At 34.1% G+C, this 18,540-nt stretch overlaps 1 protein-coding gene across 4 annotated transcripts; it reads right to left on the minus strand.

The window, feature by feature from the left end:
* Positions 1-665: 665 nt before the first annotated feature.
* Positions 666-10,071, minus strand: LOC105644223 (uncharacterized). Of its 4 annotated transcripts, XR_005179112.2 has the most exons (8): positions 8,997-10,068; positions 7,530-7,769; positions 6,511-6,600; positions 5,590-5,739; positions 5,314-5,438; positions 2,437-2,566; positions 922-1,099; positions 666-831 (listed from the first exon to the last, which is right to left on the minus strand). XR_005179112.2 is itself a non-coding variant. In XM_012229500.4 (7 exons), the coding sequence occupies exons 1-7, from the start codon at positions 9,579-9,581 to the stop codon at positions 974-976; spliced, it is 1,446 nt and encodes a 481-aa protein (XP_012084890.1). In that variant the 5' UTR covers positions 9,582-10,067; the 3' UTR covers positions 666-973. The 4 variants fall into 4 exon arrangements, 2 of the variants coding, with proteins under 2 accessions (XP_012084890.1, XP_037497640.1); XM_012229500.4 differs by having other exon boundaries at positions 666-1,099; positions 8,997-10,067; XR_001047360.4 differs by lacking the exon at positions 666-831 and having other exon boundaries at positions 1,081-1,099; positions 2,437-2,609; positions 8,997-10,071.
* Positions 10,072-18,540: the final 8,469 nt, after the last annotated feature.

Raw genomic sequence — 18,540 nt, forward strand, 5'->3', positions numbered from 1 at the left:
TGAAAATTGTATAAAATTTTTCAGGATATTAATACCTTGTACCAAGATCATTTCCAAACATTAAATTTTAATTTTATATACTTACATTTCTTATTTGTCTAGAAATATTCATATTCCATTATCTATAAAAAAATTGCCAATTTTCTCTTAAAGAAAACCCTTAATCTTCTAATACTTTACTTGTGCATTAGTCAATTGCCTTGATCACTGGATACATAACTATAGTTTTGAGTAATTCCAAAAACAACTTAACATGAATCATTTAATTTTAATGGGTACTGATACAAGAGTATATTAGAAAAAGAAAAAATAATAAAAATGATAGTTTAATTATACTAACCTAAAACTTCTTAATCTCTCCTCTTTCGCTTCTCCTCACACCATCACCAGCCATGCAACAAGAAGACTATTCCAGATGCAGAATAAGAAAATGTAATGCCATTGCAAAATTGTCACTCTTAATCTCATGCTTATTAGCATCCCAAACTATCATTTGGCATCCTGTCACCGATATAAATAAAATAAGTTCATTCTGAAAAATATTTGAATGGCCTCTTAAAATATTTTCAACGTGATAAAATTCTCAAAAGCAACTCAAGTAACAGTGTAAAGGAAACCCTTAAAAGAGTATTAAACCATTTAAAATAATATCCAAAGATTAAACATTTTCTGCCAACATTTAAGTCTACCTGTCCTATAATTAGATTGGATTAAGATCATTTCATTTACATGCTCCAATAGCATAGTTCGTATTAGTGCAATACAAGTAGATATTTCTCAAGCTTGAACTGTCAAACTTTGACCAGTTCAAAATTTACAATTTGCCCCAACCTGCCAAAAAAGCTTCAATAGAAATTAAAAAGGAGAAAAAAGAAATATGGGAAAGCATATAATTGATAGAAAGAAGCACAAAATATTCACATGAGGTATCCTATGGTGAAACGCCCGGGTCTATATACACATGGCTACACATTCAAAACTCGATGCCACTATTTATCTGAACAGAGAACGATGGTCGGCCAACATCAGTGAGTGGGGTATCAACCCTAATGACGAGTCCTGAGCTTCCAATGTTGCCATTCCACTTGGACCGTCCAACCTGCAATTAATGGTTCAGAAAATACACAAGCTACATATTGTAAATGTTAAATGTTATCAATCCACCTTTTTATCTTTTTTTATGCTAGGCAAATCACCATTAACATTCACTGAAGTCTTTAACCCAAGTATACGCATATACAAGCAGCATAGTTGACAGTGGAATCTATCTAATGCAATAGACCCCTTTCTAGCAAATATTTGCCGTACTGAAGTGAAATAACTTACATTACTTTGATATGCATCTATTAAAGGAGTTGATCATCAGAAAGTTATGTACATTTACATGTCCACAGAGCAACAGGATACATCAAACCTCAATATGTAATTCTTGCAAGGATTACGCCTCAATAACAACAATGATATGTAAATTTGTCACAGCTGCACTAGACTGGGAAAGAGGTTTAGTTCTTTGCAATAGACCAGCTAGAGGGATCAGATACAAGTTAGTCGGGCATTCTATCACTAAGAAGCTTGAGGTAAGTCTCACTCTAACAAAATTTGACCCTACCATTTCAAGCCTATAATTTCCATTGTAAGATTATTCTTCAGTTGCATTACTAGTATGTTTGACTTCAACATCAGACTTGATTTATATTGAAAGACTACCATTGTTAGGACCAAAGTGTCTCAAATCCCAATCTTTTTTTGTATGCTATACTAGAGAGACCTCTCTTTCTGTGTCATCTAAACCTCGACCTGATTAATCTAACAGAAACCAGCTGCGTGTGTCGTGGATCTAAATACCAGGGAAAATTGGTATTTTAGGTTTAACAGCACTCATGACAAGGTAGAAAACACGAAATTCATTATCACAACCTTTCTTCATTGGAGGAAGAAAAAATTGGAAAAGATTTTCATACTAACTATAAATTTATTTTACAATATTGTATAATTTCCTCCCAAATTTTTTAGGAACAAGATAATGGACCTCAGAGACAATTTCCTCCACCTATTTTCATCTCTCATACTTTTTTTCAACTACCAAACAAGTGAATTGTGGAAACTTTTCCAACTTTTATTTCCTCCCATTTTACATATTTCCCATACATAATTTGTGTTAAAAAATAATTATTATACTTTTCCACTTCTTTCCTAGACTCCCTGAGGTTATATATGTAGTAATTCCAACAAATAGCATAATACGAAGTGTTTGATTCCTTCACACCTGGCTTCCTATTTTGTTTATTAAATAAAACCAGCATATTAAAATATTATATGGAAAAAAAAAGTAGAAAAAAGAGACAGAGATCCAACAACACACCAAGATTCTAGCCAGTAGAATAGTAATCTACTTGATAGATATACCGACAAGCAACACCAAATAAAGCAACTTACAGAAAGTGATGCGAATATAGAAGGATGTGCCATGAATGCACAGCCGCAGATCAGATTCAGTTTCTCATTCACCGAATGAATAAGTTCTGCTCGCAAACCAGGATTGCTTCCTCCAAAAGTGGGGCACAAACTGACATGGTACCGTTTAGAACAAAGTTAAGTCATAAGGTGATCTGAGAAGGAAAAGCCAAAAAGAAAAACAAAATAAATGCAATAGATAATTCATAGATGATCATGCTTCAGTTAAACATGTTGTGAAACCAAAAATGACAATTAAACCTAGAATAATATATTCTGCACACCACATTCTCAGCATCAAAGCTCATCTTACTCGAGAGTTTAAGGTAATATGGAAATCAGCATACCAATTGTTGTATCAAATAAGCTAAGGTTTCAGCTATTTAAACATAATCGTGACTGAACTGACCCAACAAGAAGACAAGATGATCAATCCCAAAACAATTCTTTTTTATTTTTTAATTTGTTTTACTCATCCAGCATCCACTATTTCACACGCTTGAAATACAAAGAACCAGGTGGACATTTGTTGCTCCTTATGGCTCTGGTATAGTATTAGATATGATCAGGTCTGCTACAAAAAGAATTATAACACAACTATCAGCAAACATAAAAGATGATGTAAGAAACCACTTTTTTCAAGGTTACTACAGGACATCTGAAGCCAAAGTGAGTGGTCTCTCCTCTTATCTCATCCAACTTGCGGCACAAGGAGATAGGGAACCATTTTATATTTATATAAATATGAAAGCAAACATGAAAAGCTACCTGAACCAAGCTAAAGGTCTCACTATAGATTTGATTTCTGCCATGTTAAGGCTTGTGCAAAGCCTAATGTAAAATAATTTGTCAGGCCACTGTACCATTGGTGTGATGTGTGAACCCAATTGATAGGGCAACTTGCACAATTGCAAATAGTTTTGCTTTTGCAGTCGTATTCATGCTGAATATAGTTGGTTATTAAAATTGTGATTTGACTTGTAAAGTCGTACGAGTTTATGATTCCAACTATGTGCTTACTAGTAGAAAAAGTACAAATTACTGAAATCATTGGGAAATCAAAGTAATCACTAAAATACAAATTGATTCGCATGGAAGTTTTAAAAATATGATCTCTTTAAAACTAAAATAACGGCTCTCTCTTAAAGAAGCTAATTTTATTTAAAGAAGAAAATTAAAAACGAACAGTAGAAGTATTTTGGGCTCTGAAACACGAAGTCTCCAATGAAAGAATCGAAGTATCAAGTAGCTAAATGAGACGAGATGAGATTAGGAAAAAACAAAGATAGAGATTTGGAAGAGAAGATACATAAACTTTTTTGTTTTTTTTTTTTTTTCAGTTTTATAATTAGGGAAGAAGAATTAGGTCACTGAGAGGGAAAGAATTTTATGGATTAGATAGATTAGAGAGATGGAATGAGTTGTATAACAATAATTCAACAGGACCCACTTATCCTTTCATTTTTATATGCCTTATACAAAACTGAAGCATAAATACCCTTATTACCAATTTGCTTAAGGGCTGTACAAGGTTGGTCCAAGGACAGCCCTCAAGCATAAAATTAAGTTTTTACAATATAATTTGTATAAATATCAATAAATTAATAATTTTTATTATATAATAATTTTTTACAATTTTCACTTAGATTAATAATTTTTGTTTTAGGTTGTTTTAAAATCTTATGATTTTACAATTCAATGTTGAGGACTGTCCACCAATAGTTAAAACATTGATTTTGACAACATTGGTCTTATGTTCCCTTGCCTCTACTCGAGTCTCCGCGAGTCTCCACAACTCCCTAAAGTTAGATTTCAATGTTTTGCAACATTGCCAACTCAATTCATAACATATAACCACTTTCAATTTTCTCTACATGTATTTCTCCATATCATTCAATCACTACATGGGAAATTAGGCTTTTGCTACTCCATAATCCTGAATGTTCAGTATGAATAACACAATTGGGTTCTCAATCTCCCTACCAACGGGGTTCTCTTTAATCCGCTTACCGAACTCTTCGCTGTTCTGAACTTGATCTCGCACCCTCTTTGGGATTTCTCATTCGGTCCACACAACACATCAGAATAGCTTCACATATTTACTCAGGTTTCAATATTTTTCACATCTCTCTATATCTTGCTTCCATCATTCACACCATCCTAACTCAACCATTTCTCATGCGCCACTGAATTACTTATGCTTGCCTCCAACAAGGCTATAATTGTCTATCTATATCTTAACTTATTTCAATATCAAATTAAGCCAACTCCCCAATGGCACTAGCCCATCTTGCCACACTAGCCCATTTCAAGGGACAATAGGACTGGCACACACACAGGCACTAGCAAAGATCATGCCTGTTGATGGGCACTGCCACAATACTGCTTGCACCAGCCACGCTGTTGCCTATGCAAGTTAGTGTTTAACTAGATCCAGCCTACGCAGCTCTGCAGCCACTTTGAGCCTGTCCACAAACTATTACCTGCTCTCACACCCCAGCCTTTGCTTCCCAACTGCTGGGGCACAATAACCGCTCAGTTTTGGGCCATGCTCATGTACTGCAGCACACCTAACAGCCCCCAAGGCAAGTCGAGTTTCAAGCCAAGATAAATTCTATTGAGCTCAGCTCGGCTCGTTTACACCCCTATTCTCAACCATCACCCACACAACTCAAGCCCTTTTGACAAGCCTAGTGATACCCTATTCACAAAACAAAATTTTCCTTTTTTACAGGTTACTTCAGGTCTTCGCCAAAGTAATGTAGCCTTTCCACTTACCTCAATCAACTTGTGCCACAAGGAGACAAGTAGGAGCAATTCATTTGATTTTATGAATGTGAAAGCAAACATGAAAGTTACCTGAACAGAACTGTCGGTCTAACCATTAGACCTGATCTCTGCCATGCTAAGGCTTGTGCCAAGCCCAATGTAAATGATCTGTCAGGCCATTGTACCATTGGTGTGATGCGTGTACCCCACTTGTTCTATTAAGACATTTAAACAATTGAGTTCAAATTAAATAAATGAAACTAGGTAGAACTTTGAAGATTTTGCATTCATTCCTAATTAAACACCAAAAATCCTCTAAGATTACCTAGAAATCTACATATAACAATCATGTATTCAGAAACTAACCTTATGAGAGAAGCTAAATCTCATTTCCCCTGGATATCGCCCCTGAGCTTGGAGAAGCCCCCCACAAAGAGGTAGAAAAGCACTTGTAGTCAGCCCCTCACCAGACACATATGTAAACTGACCATTTGGAAACTGCAGATCCACAAATGACTGCATGCAGAGATCAGCAGCAGCAAGAGGAAAAGAAGAAGAATTAGTAAATTCATCTTAAGAAACTGTCATTAGTGAAAGTTTCAGCACTACAGGAAAATGCTTCAAACATAAGACTTCATATATCCAGAATCAACACGTTAACTTCTCATCAAGACACAGACAAATATTTATAACAAGATGACAGAACTGTTCTTCCACTTATTCAAATAGCACTTCATGAAAGTAAATTGTCAGCCTAGTCAAAATTATTAATTTTAGTCAGTGTTAGTCTCATTTTTTTAGCTCCTTTAACTGCTTCAAGAAAACTGAGCTCAGAGGATGATTTCCCAGGCTTATTATCATTCTGTACATTAAAGATTTCTACGTATAAATAAATGCGCATATCATCTTTATGTACCACATGTTTTCCAAATTTTAATTTTAATTTTACAATCTGATTACTCTACAAAATCCCAAAGTTATCTGACAAGACAGTAGCAAAGCTCCATATACTCTCTCATTTTGTGTATAATGGGGGACTGGAAGGAGGGAATGGTAGAAAGGAAAGAGAGAGAGGGCCTTATTCTTAGCCTTTTTACCCTGCTCACTCAATCCTTTGAAGGTTTTCGGAAATGAACCAAGATTCAAGTGTTTGGCCACAAAAAATTATAAATTGGATAATGATACTTTTCATATTTGTTTACCATCAGTAGATCACTCCTCTGCCTCGGCCCTCGAAAACAGTTTACTGTGCTTGATTAACTTGAACATATAGTGATTTTCACTTACACAAGCTAAAGGATTGAGACAGAGCATTGACATTAACAGCCACCTTCTATGCTTTGACCATACAGCTGGACATAGAGAATGCATTCCATTCTGACAAAAAGGAAAGATCTGTCAGAGCCATTAAATTAAGCAATAAGCAAGAAACATCAAATCCAAATTTAGGCTCAATAAAAAAGAACACTAACACATTGAGCCGTGATATTTTTTATGTGAAGGGTCAATCCCCGTGTCAGCATAACAGCATATATACTATGATGCAATTAAAATAAAATCCAGAAGAATTAATCATGTAAAAGTGTTGCAGATTTAGCAGAATTTTAAGCAAACTATCATCAACAAAATGCCCAATGTGTAGGATTCTAGAAACAAATCAGTGAAATAATTTGGAGCAACCAAACAACTAATGTTCAGTGAGTCCATAAATCTTTGGAGACCAATCTTTATAAACCTTCAGAAAAAGGGCCTGCTACATCCAATGTCCCAAACCAGTTATATGGGAACTTGATATGGGTAGATAAAGCCTTCGACACTGTATATTCAACCCCTCCCTGGGAAAAAAAAAAAGGAAAAAAAAAAAAAGAAAGAAAAAGAGCCACCTAATGGCTAGCTTAAGGTTCTAAACAATAGGCACCAGAACAAACCACAGTCAACACTTGAAAGGGGGTACTGTAGACCATATAAAAATTTCTGCTATCCTTATGAAAGAGACCATATAAAAATTTCTGCTATCCTTATGAAAGAGCCAAGCCAGAGAGCAAACATCGAGGATGTTCACTGTGGAAGCATTGTTGGGTACAGTAAGATGTCTTGCATCAGGTATATGGAGACTTCATATTACTTAATCAGGCATCAGGCTCTCTCCCTCTAATGGGCTTTTAAAAGCATGTTCATTCATGTCAGTTTTTTAACAGGCTGATAGAAGGATATCCAAACAATTTGCATATCCACACACTCATCTCTAAGTAATAAGTATATCTATTTTTATTTGAGATTAAGCCACTGACTAAAATTGATTGTACCTTCCTATCATAGCCATACCAAAGCAAGTGTTGCTTTGATAAATGAACAGGCAATAGAAGTGTTGAATCGCGAACAAATAGGACTGGTCCAAGCTGGAACAGGAAGAGAGATGAATTATCATTTCCAGATGTGGAGCCTCCATTTGATGCCTCGACTCTCCACAAATCTCCCCTTGCAACCATAGAACTGTCTATGTTGTGAGTTCTACTGTCATAAGTTGATGTGATATTTAAAACCCCCTGCACCAGCAGAAAATGAACCATTTGAAAATGGCAAGAAAGGATTATAATACAAAATAAATTGGCATTCCTTCAATGTATGTTATGATGATAATGACAAATCGACAATATGAAAATATAATACTACTACCATAGGGGCATATTTTGTCGTCGTTAAAGATGTAGATCGAACATTTTGGTTGACATTCCTTGTTCACAAGAAACATCTTCCAATTGGCTAGAACAAACTACTGGAGCAAACTTAAGCAACTCAGATGTTTTCTAAACAGTAGCATGCCAATTCATAAGCATGTCATGTACCCAGCAGGTCTAGAAGGCACATTAGCTGGTACCTCTATGAAAACAGAATTAACAGGCTAAAGCTTTTGTCTTCAGCTGGTACCTCCATAGTCCAAAATGGCCCAAATAACTTCTCAACAACATTAATGGCACACAGAATGAAGCATGAAGAAATAATAGTTAATAGATAAACCACAATTTTCCTTATACCTAATCAAAAAAGTAGCTAAGGATTTTACAAAATATTTGAAAGTCTTCATTGTTTGGCCCAAATAACTTCTCAACAACATTAATGGCACACAGAATGAAGCATGAAGAAATAATAGTTAATAGATAAACCACAATTTTCCTTATACCTAATCAAAAAAGTAGCTAAGGATTTTAGAAAATATTTGAAAGTCTTCATTGTTTCCCTAGACTCCCAGCCTTCTCACCAAGATTACTCAAAATCAGAACAATTTGATAAATCAAACTATGGAATTAAGGACCCATGACCAACTTCATTCTCATGTGCACCTTAAACAAGTTTGGGGTGCTGCAATAGGCATAGGATGATTTAACAAAAATAATCCAGCTTTTGTAATTTTAATTTTCCCACCTCTGCAATCCATAATATGAGAAAAACCATTATAACATAAATTGCAAATGGCTTAACCACATGGATTTGAAAACCAACAAAGATCACGGACCCACATAGTCCTTAATCCTTTAAGAAAATTATAAAAACTGAACAATGTGCAGTTTGCATACATTTTCATTTCCCTAGTTCCAATATAAGCAACCATTCCCATGGAATCTAATAGTCAGACAAAGGTAAGCTAAAAATCTACATATATTCAACATCAGCAACTCCACAAACAAAAATCACAATTTATGTGCATAAATAAACACTTCTACTCAGTGAAAAACTGTTGACAACAAATAAACTGCTCTTGCAATATTCATTACCTGCGGTTTACCAAGATGCCCCACAGACTTCAAATTAAACCCACTAGTTTCATCATCAGCAGAACCCTCCAGCTTACTACCACCGCCATCACCAGCAGCATTCTCCACAAACCCAAAATCCCTCAACCTCTCACTCACTAACCCCAACTCCCCGTCAACACCCCTCCCCAAATCACTCCTTTTACTATCCATCCTAACCTCCATCCCGACGCCCTCCTCCTGCTTAAAAGGCAGTGGCAAGCTCCTAAAGAACTGCTGCACCAACCCGTTCAAGCCCGCGCCAAAATCAGCCCCAGCTTGGCCAATTCTGTTTCCAATATCGAAAATCGCAGAAACTCCATTTATCCCAGTACTATCGGTTAATACTCCAAAATCCCTATTACTGAAATTAAAAGCTTCTATTTTGGGGCCAGGAAATTCTAGATCAAAAAACTTCGATTTTTGAGAGTTTGGCCAGGGAAAAGCAGGGGGATTAGTCATATGAGATTGTAATAACCCTGTAAATCCCTGGGCCAGCCGGTCCGCGAGGTCCTGGCCATGGCGCTGCACCTCCTCCCATGCTTCAAACGATCTTTCTACCGACATCTCACTGTAGAACTCAACAAATCATGAGATTCTGCAATAGGGTTTTCTATAAATTGATCCAAAAAGGGAAGGAGTTATTATGAACGTCTTTTTGTGGGTTCACAGCAGACCGTGAATTGGGTGATACTGGTAGCTACACAACCGATCGAGAAAAAGAGAGACGAAGATGTTTCAATGCTTTGGGGAAAGGGGAAAAAAACGAACTTAACGGTACTGATTTTCCAAAATTAACAAATAAACAAAAAGGAACGAAAAGGGTTTAGATTTGAATCTAGGAAATTATAAGATCGATTTTAATTGAGCTTCGGAAGACGAACAGTTGGAAGTTGCGATGGGGATGAAGAAGACGCGATTTTTTTTTTTTTTTTCTTTTATTTTCCCCTTAGAGATAGAGAGATGATATGCGCGTAGAGGTGGATTCGGAAGCTCTCAGGGATGCGCAGTGCGCACGTATATGGAGATATCGCCACGTTGCGGAACACTTGTGGCAGTGGCTGCACAGATAGAGATTTTATTGCCATGAGGTCGTTCTGTATATGGAATCACCGTGTATTATGTAGTGTAACTTTTCATAGATAATTACGTACCTAACCAGCTTTTGAATTTTAAGAATTTATAAAATTCTTTATTTAAGAATTTTAAGAAAGGCTTTAACTGCAATAGAGAAATTAACTTTTCTGTATAGACAGATTCTATTATTCAATGACATACGACCAATCAATCTGATATAAGTTACTTTTTGTGTTTTTGAAAGCTACTGTAAGGTTACTTGATTTATCATTTTTTTTTTTTCAAATTGTTTTAATTTTTCTCATAATTTTTTTCGTGTTTTTAAGAACTTGTTTAGAATAAATGAATTCTACGAAATTTTATAAAATTTATTTAGAAATTCAAAATCATATATTTGGAATGAAAAAAATACCGATTTGAATTCTACAGAATTGGATATACCTAACTTAAATTCTACTAAAATTGATGGAATTTATAAATGACTTTTATAAAATTAACCGATGAAATATTTATTTACAAAATTATCCTCCACTAGAAATCTTTTTTTTTTCCTTTTCTTTTTTTTTTTTTGGAAAATCTCAAACTATAACAACATTATATTTTTTATAATCCAATAATGAAGTTATTTTATATTATTATTTTTTCCTTTTATTTGTATTTTTTTTTTTGAAAACTCCAAACCACTAATGACGTTTTTTTTTTGAAGTCTAATAATAATATTAGTTATTATTATTATGAAATTATTATAAAAATTGAGTATCGACAATTGTTTTCAAATGCAATTAAAAATAATAGTAACATTCTTTATTTTTTTTAGTTTCTAAATTAATTACTTAAATCAACAAAATTTTTTACATCAATTAAACTATTATTTAGTGTATTTCTTAGTGTATTAAAACTAACTAAATTTATGTATTTATTTATATGAAATTTATTATTTATATTTTAATAAAAAAATGACAAGTTGTTATATTATACATAATAAATATAATTGGTGTTTGTTATTTATTTTTGTTAAATTATTATATCGAGGGTGTTACAAAAAATAAAAACAAATCAATTTTCATTTAATAATTTATTTCAAACATAATTTTGTGGAGTTCAATTGAATTCCTTATTTGAAATTGTAACATATCAAACATGACAAATTCATTTGCAAATGAATTCTACTTAGAATTTATTTGCAAATGAATTCTACAACTATGATTCATTTGTACCAAACGGGTTGTAAATGGTACAAATCAATTCTTAGCATCTCGAAACAGGATTCAATAAATTTTACTTTTATTTTTTTTAAGAACAAAAGTATTTTTACTAAAAAAAATAATACAGATAATAGAAAAAATGTAATATTGAAAAAAATTTAAAATTTAAAAATACATAAAATAACAAAAAATCATATTAATTTAAACTCACAAAATTATATTTTATGTATAATTTAATATTTTTTTTAATTGATAATGATGTAGAATCTTAAAATAATTTAATGAGCATAGTTACATTTTAATTGATACACCGTTTATTCCATAAAATAGGATCGGGGTTCCCGATCACCTTGGTTTTTGGACCGATGGTCTGTAGCTGAGATTAGCGATGTGTTTAACCACTTTTACCTTTTCATATTACTAGGGGTTTCGCAACGAAATCGAGTCCGGAATGCGCGTTAGGCCTGCCAGGCACACTTCCCGGTGCATTGTCTCGTTTTATGCGCCATCCGGTCTGATTTTATAAAAGTGGACCCTGTCTCATTGTAGGGCCCAATAGTGGCATTTTCGCCACATCAACCCTAAAATGGCGGCACCCACCTTCATTTGCCTATAAATAAGCATTGAGGGGTGTGTTAAATAAGGTGATTCTTTTTGGAAACAAGGGGAAGTTCTTGTATTTTGAAAACTCAACTAAAGAAATCCAAAGGCAACTTGTATTAAACCTTGAATTTGAGTTGAGAACTTATTGTTAATCAATCAAAACCCCTTGTAGATAATCTATAATCCTAAAAACACAAACTCTAATTTTGAATCTCAGATTTTGGTATCAAGGACCAAGTGTTGGGTTGTCCTTCATCCATGTTTGAGCAAATCATCAAAGAAATCACAAAAGGTAGTCCCTGAGAACCTTTAAATGCTTTCTTCATCTTTTTCTTTGCTTTTTCAGTGTTTAAAACACCATTTTTGGGTCCGGTTGTAAGAAAACCTAGGATCAATCAAAGATAGGTTTTTGCACCTCTGTGGCGCAAGGCCAACAGTAGTGGCGTGCGCCACTATGTGTGGCTCACGCCACAAGTGCCTAGAAACCTCTTGTTCTTGCTCAATAAACGTCTCTAATTCGATGATCATGTGGCCAAGCTCTGATCTTAAAAGGTTCGTGATGCATATTAGGTCACATATAGATCAAATAAACAAATGAAACATGATTGAGAGCAATAAGCATCAATATCTTCAGCTCAAATCTTGTTAAAATCTTTAAATTTCTGTCATTTAATTATTGTCTTTCGCTTTACTAGCACTTTATTATTTTTGTTCTTTATTATTTCCGTCAATTAAATTCTTGTTATTTAGTTTAGTGTTCATTATTATTGTGCTAACCCTTTATTTATCAATCTTGTATCATTTACATTCATCATAACCATGCTTGTTGGATGATTGATTGTGTAGTGATCTTGTAATTAATATATTATTCTTTGAATGTTTGTTATTCTTTATGTTTGTTTTTTGTGGTTTGAATTTTTTATTTAAGTCTTATTGCAAAATGTAAAGGGTCCATAAGGATTCCTATTAAATGTTTGTTATTCTTTATATTTGTTGTTTGTGTTTTGATTTTTTTATTTAAGTCTTATTGCAAAATATAAAGGGTCCATAAGGGTTCCTATTAAAGCTTGTTTGTAATAGATAGATTAGGTATTAGGAAATTTGGAAGGTTTGAGGATAGAGGTAATAACTAAGGTCGTTTGTAATTCTGTTCTCCTCCCTTCCCTTCTTTGGATGATTTACTTCATGTTGTATGGATGAGATTGAATGTATGTTTAACATGTTTTTCAAAAATGCATAGAAGGCTTTTGAAACACCCTTAATTTTTATTTTCGAAACTTTTGAATTTTTATTAAAACAAAAATCTGAATTTTCGACTGTCTGGACTACAAATACTGTTTAATTCTAATTCGAGCCCAAGTTTACGGAGTTGGGCTCAAGCCCAAATCATATTATTAAATATTTGTCGAGTGGAGAACCTTTAGAAATTTTTAAGAGTAACTAAGGAGCATTAATTATTAAGTTATTAAAAATATATATGTATATGTGTGTAATTACTATATAAATTAATTAATATAAAAATCTATTAGTATTCTTATTATTATTTAGTAAATTGAGGAAATGTTCTAGAACCTAACTAAAAGAATCAAAATAAATCAAATCGGATTAGAAAACCAAGCAAATCGAGTCGAATCATTGAATTAGACCAAACCGGTTCGAATCGAACCGGAATGGTCTAGAAGCTCCACGATTTCTCTTTTTCTTTCTTTTCTTTTCTTTTTTTCTTTTTTTTTCTTTTTCTCCTTTTTCTTCTTCTCCTTCCTGGCGCCAGTACCGGCGCGACCCCTCCTCCTCCTTCCCTCCCCATTCCAGCCACCGGAGCCGATCTAGTTAGCCTCCTCAACGCAGCGGATTCCGGCAACCCTTCTCTCCTTTCTTTCGTTTCTGGCGTACGCAGAAGGCGCAGGAGAGCCGCGACATCCTTCGATCGGAAAGTCGCGTTGAGCCTCCTGCTCCTTGATTTTCCGGCGACACCAGCCTCTCTCTTTCGACGACGAAGCTTGGGTCTCCCTTTTTGCTCCCTCCTTTCCCGTTCCGGCTGACACAGCAAGCTAGCGGAGCTGCAATCATGGTTTGCGATCTGGACAAGCGCTATCTGCTTTCCTTTTTGAATTTCCGGCAAGTAGAGTAAGTTATTTTCAACCCTTTCAATACATTTCATGAATTTTGATCCTGAATAGGAGAAGTGATATAAAAATAGAATTTCTTAGCTACTGTTATGATGATTAACTAAGAAATTTTGATAAATAAAAATATAAATGGAAGCTATAAATTGAATTTACATATAAAATAGTTAGATTATTGAATCTATTATGAGTTTTTGTAAGGAAATGATGATTCGTTATTCTAGGTATTATTGGTCGTTGGTTGAATTCTTGGTATGTTATGAAAGAAACCTTGATTGTACCATTTAAGTTGAACTATAAAATGAAATGGCGAAAGAATTGAGAAACTTGAAATTGCAGCATGCCATTTTAATTAATTAGCTTGAACAATTATTGCGGTATAATGCAAAAGAAGTTATATATTAAGTTCTTGGTGGGAAATGGGTTAAGTAGCATATGATGCATGAGAATGACAGCAGTAAGCTTCAATCCAAGCTATTATATATATATTTTTTTTATATATATATAAATGAAGGACTTAGTTTATAGAACTTGAGGGGTTGAGTAAGAACCTAATTTTTTTATGATAGTCCATTATTAAATGTTCCTATAAATTTTTGTAATGATTTGATGAAAATAAGTTGCATATTAATTCTATAATAAGAATGAAGTAAGTAGTGTATAAATCATAAGTGTAAGTGGAAAACTTGAAGAGTTCTCATGGTGGCAGCAGCTGTGAACTAATAGTTAGCTAACTTTTCTGTAATAAATAGTAGAATTCTAGAATCGTCTAAATGGTTGCCGAATTATTCAGCTCTCTAAATTGTAATATGCTTAGAGACTATTTAAGATTGTAAGTTGATGTTTAATTTGATGGGAACAAAGATATGATGTCTAGCTAAGGATTTTGATAATATATTAAATTATGAGCTTAAACTTTTCTTAGGTATAGATTTGGCAAATAATGAGTTTAAGTTTTTTGAAAGTGAGTTGTTGAGCAAAGAGTAACAAATAATAATTGTTAATTATTGGTATTGCTATGTAAAGGAGGATGGGCATTTGATTGATTGATTGCCCGACGGATGGGCTGTGTGCATTGATTGATAATTATATATAATATAGTGATAGTCCAATTTTTAGGGGAGGTGCTGCCGAAATTTCGATAGAACTTAGACTAGTTTAAGTAATGACACAATTAATAAGTCTATTTAGACTAATTCTATAACTTAATAAATATTAAATAGAGTGCTCTAACTATTTAATTATTTTCATTATTATTCATCGAATTATTCAATTATTTATTTATTTATTTATTTATTTCATCATTGTTGTTCATTGTTAATTTTTATTTATTTATTAAGATATTTGCATTGAGAATGGATGTCTAATTGTGCATTTCATTTACGATGTTCAACTGATCAATATGTCTGCATTTGATTGCAATGTTTGATTAATTGTGTTGTGAAAATGCTATGCTTTGTTTGTGTGGAATTGGGATGAAGTGGACCACCATGGGTTTGTGAGGACGGTCTGTGATATGGATCCTGAGTACGATATGATACTTGACCGTCGGCCGGGAAAATGGGAGATCGGCGCCCCCTTGTGCACCTGATGATATAGATTATATGGAAATTCACAGGATGGCTTCTTGTTGTTGCGCACCTGATAATCTAGATTTGATTGTAGCCCGCAGGGTGGCCTCCTGTTGTGAGCACTTGATGATCTAGATTGGATGGAGACCACCGGGTTGCCTCCTGTTGGTATGGAAAAGAAAAGAGAGAATGGAAAAATAATGAGAGGACTGGTCAGTGAGGATTAGACCAGTTGGCCGTATGGGGGATCGGCTCCCTGGTGCACATGTACGAGAGGGCGAGCCATGTGTGAGGACGGCTCGTTGGGGTTTCAGGTGGTGCCACTGACTAATTTCCACGTGATGTGATTATTTGAAGGTGATATTGTTTGTGAGTGCTGGTGACATGCCATTTGTGTGACTGGCTGTGTGAGCATATAACTAGTCGGATGACTAGATTGATATATATATTTATACATTTGTGTGAATGTCTGTGTTGTGCAATAATAATTACTCCTTAGAAAGCTCACATATCTTGTTTAATTTTTCAGGAAATAAGTTTCTCTTTAATTCGGTTAAGCTATGTTCTTTCGTCGCAGAGCTAAAAAGAAAATTTTCCTAGACCAATAAATATTTTGCTATGTATCTAGATGTATAAAAATCTATGTATATCTATGAGTTAGTGAATCCGCAGTTGTAGAATTTACTTACATTTAGTCGAGTATTATCGTAGACGAAATGAATTTGTGAGCCCATATTAGAATTGTGATGTATTGTAAATTGGCCCGAACTGTGGAATTTTGTAGAAGATAGATTTGGGCCGAGATGTAATAAAATCTTAAGGTTTATTTTTTTGTAATATGGGCCGAATATTTAAAATTTATATTGAGATAGCTAATTTTAGTGTTTCAGGCTTACTACGGGCCTCGGGGGCCTTAAGCTTACCTGGGCCCTAGTGCCGGTCCGGCCCATGGAATCGGGTCGTGACAGCTTTGCACCTCAATTTTTTAGTTAATTGCATTATTAAATTATTATGAATTAATGGACAACTAGGAGGCAAGCTTAGCCGGGTGAAATGGGTGCCTAACACCTTCCTATTTCGTACCTAACTCCTGAACCCTATCTCTGGTTTAAAATCGAATTAGTCGATTCTAAAGAATCAACTAATTCGAGAATTTTTCCTAATAAGGGTGGCGACTCCAAAATAAAACTCTTACTAAAGTAAGAGATCCTTTTTCCGAGGATTAAACGGGTTTAATAAAAAGAAATCGTTTTATTAGGTAAAATAAATCAAGCCCATTTGATGCAATTCTTTCCAATTTTTTGGAAAAAATCCGACGTACTCAGGTGCACTGTTGTTCTGATAACACTAAAAATGAGTCCAGTGTGTCTCTTTTTTATTTTACGGTAGTTTACTAGTATATTGAACTGTCACGACTCGTATCCAAGAGCCAGACATGCACTACAACCTGGGTAGACATAGGGCCTCTTAGGCCCGTAGTAAGCTTAAATTCGTTAAACCAGTACCCTGCTCATACCAAGGCCATTGACCCAATGACCAAATCCATATACATTTTTACAATTACATTCAGATATCTAATAAATCCATTCTCATTGTTAATTAATACATCATAATTACCTTTTATGAGATACATATATTATTTTCTTATGTTACAGTCCATTCGAAATAGAATTGCAGAATCTCTATATATATATTTAAATTGAAAAGGGCATACATTTCTAATGCCGTTCTTTAAATGCAGTTCAACTTATTTGGATCCATAGGACTTTCTTTGTTGGACTAGGAAAAAATAATAAGGAATAGGCAAGCGCCAAACTCAATGAGGAGGGTTAGATAACCTTCTCACAGTTCTTTATCGTCCTTACCAGGACTATCTTTATTACAGCTCCCTTCCAGCTTTTGTCTTGTCATTCTGGAACCTTATAAGCATGTAGAAGGAAAATTCTAAGTACGAATTCTAATTTGAGAAATTTAATTCTCATTCATCTGGCCAATATAACTGCTCTACTTAACTTGTCAAATAATATATTTATTATTCCTTTATTTATTTATTTACTCTAATATGTAAACTTCAATAAAGCTTGTAGTCCTTTGGTAAGTAATGTTTTATGGTAATGATAATGATAATAATAATAATAATAATAACAACAACAACAACAATAACAATAGTAATACTAATAATTTTAGTGGTTATTACCCATTAATGATATAACTAATTTAGTTCTTTAATAAGTGTATTTGCCAGAAATCCGACAGCATTTCTCCTAAAATAGGACGATCTATCTGTTCAACAGCCAAGAAAATTCAACACATAATCACATCCCATCCGTCGAGCAAATCTATCTCAATCACATCCCATCCTTCATTAATTCATTTATCATTCAACACCACTATCATCATCACTCATTAAAAGTCGTTATAAACACTTATCTATATACATAGTTGATATCACATTTATAACTCATACAACAGTTTACTCAAGCTACAACACATTCTTTTATCCAAAAAAAAAAAAAAAAAAAATCCAAATTCTCAACCCAACTAAGCTCCTTAGTAATTCCAAACTCTTGATCTTTATATGTAAACTAATTATAGGCTAATCAAAATTTAACAATCTAAGTCGAAACGTTACAGTTAAATTAGCATTTGAAGTTTATTGCTCACCAATTAGGATTTGGCTGATACCATCGTGTTCTACTTGAAAAGCCGGAGGTTCTGCCTCTTGGGTCCTTGCCAGAGCATCGCTCGCCAGTTACTTGACCATCGCTGTTGACCGCCATGCACGATGGCTGAAAAATCAAACTTTGCTGAACTTGGGCGATTCACGCATCCTAGACTTGAAATTTTATGAAAGATCAATTTTGTAGTCCGTTTGTTAAACCAGTGGCCTATTTGGCCGGAAAAGACCTCGATAGAAGCTGCCCACTACCTTCCATGGTGGACT

This window comes from Jatropha curcas, chromosome 7 (assembly GCF_041381405.1).
Source record: "Jatropha curcas cultivar XTBG-Jc1 chromosome 7, XTBG_Jcur_1.0, whole genome shotgun sequence".
Taxonomy (NCBI): Eukaryota; Viridiplantae; Streptophyta; class Magnoliopsida; order Malpighiales; family Euphorbiaceae; genus Jatropha; species Jatropha curcas.

Excerpts from the sequence above, each read along its gene's own strand:
- LOC105644223 (XM_012229500.4), bottom strand. The coding sequence starts at position 9,581 with ATGTCGGTAGAAAGATCGTTTGAAGCATGGGAGGAGGTGCAGCGCCAT. Across the intron at positions 6,601-7,529 it reads GGTATGGCTATGATAGGAAG|AATGGAATGCATTCTCTATG; the intron begins GTACAATCAATT and ends CCTTTTTGTCAG. Across the intron at positions 5,439-5,589 it reads GATTTAGCTTCTCTCATAAG|AACAAGTGGGGTACACGCAT; the intron begins GTTAGTTTCTGA and ends ATGTCTTAATAG.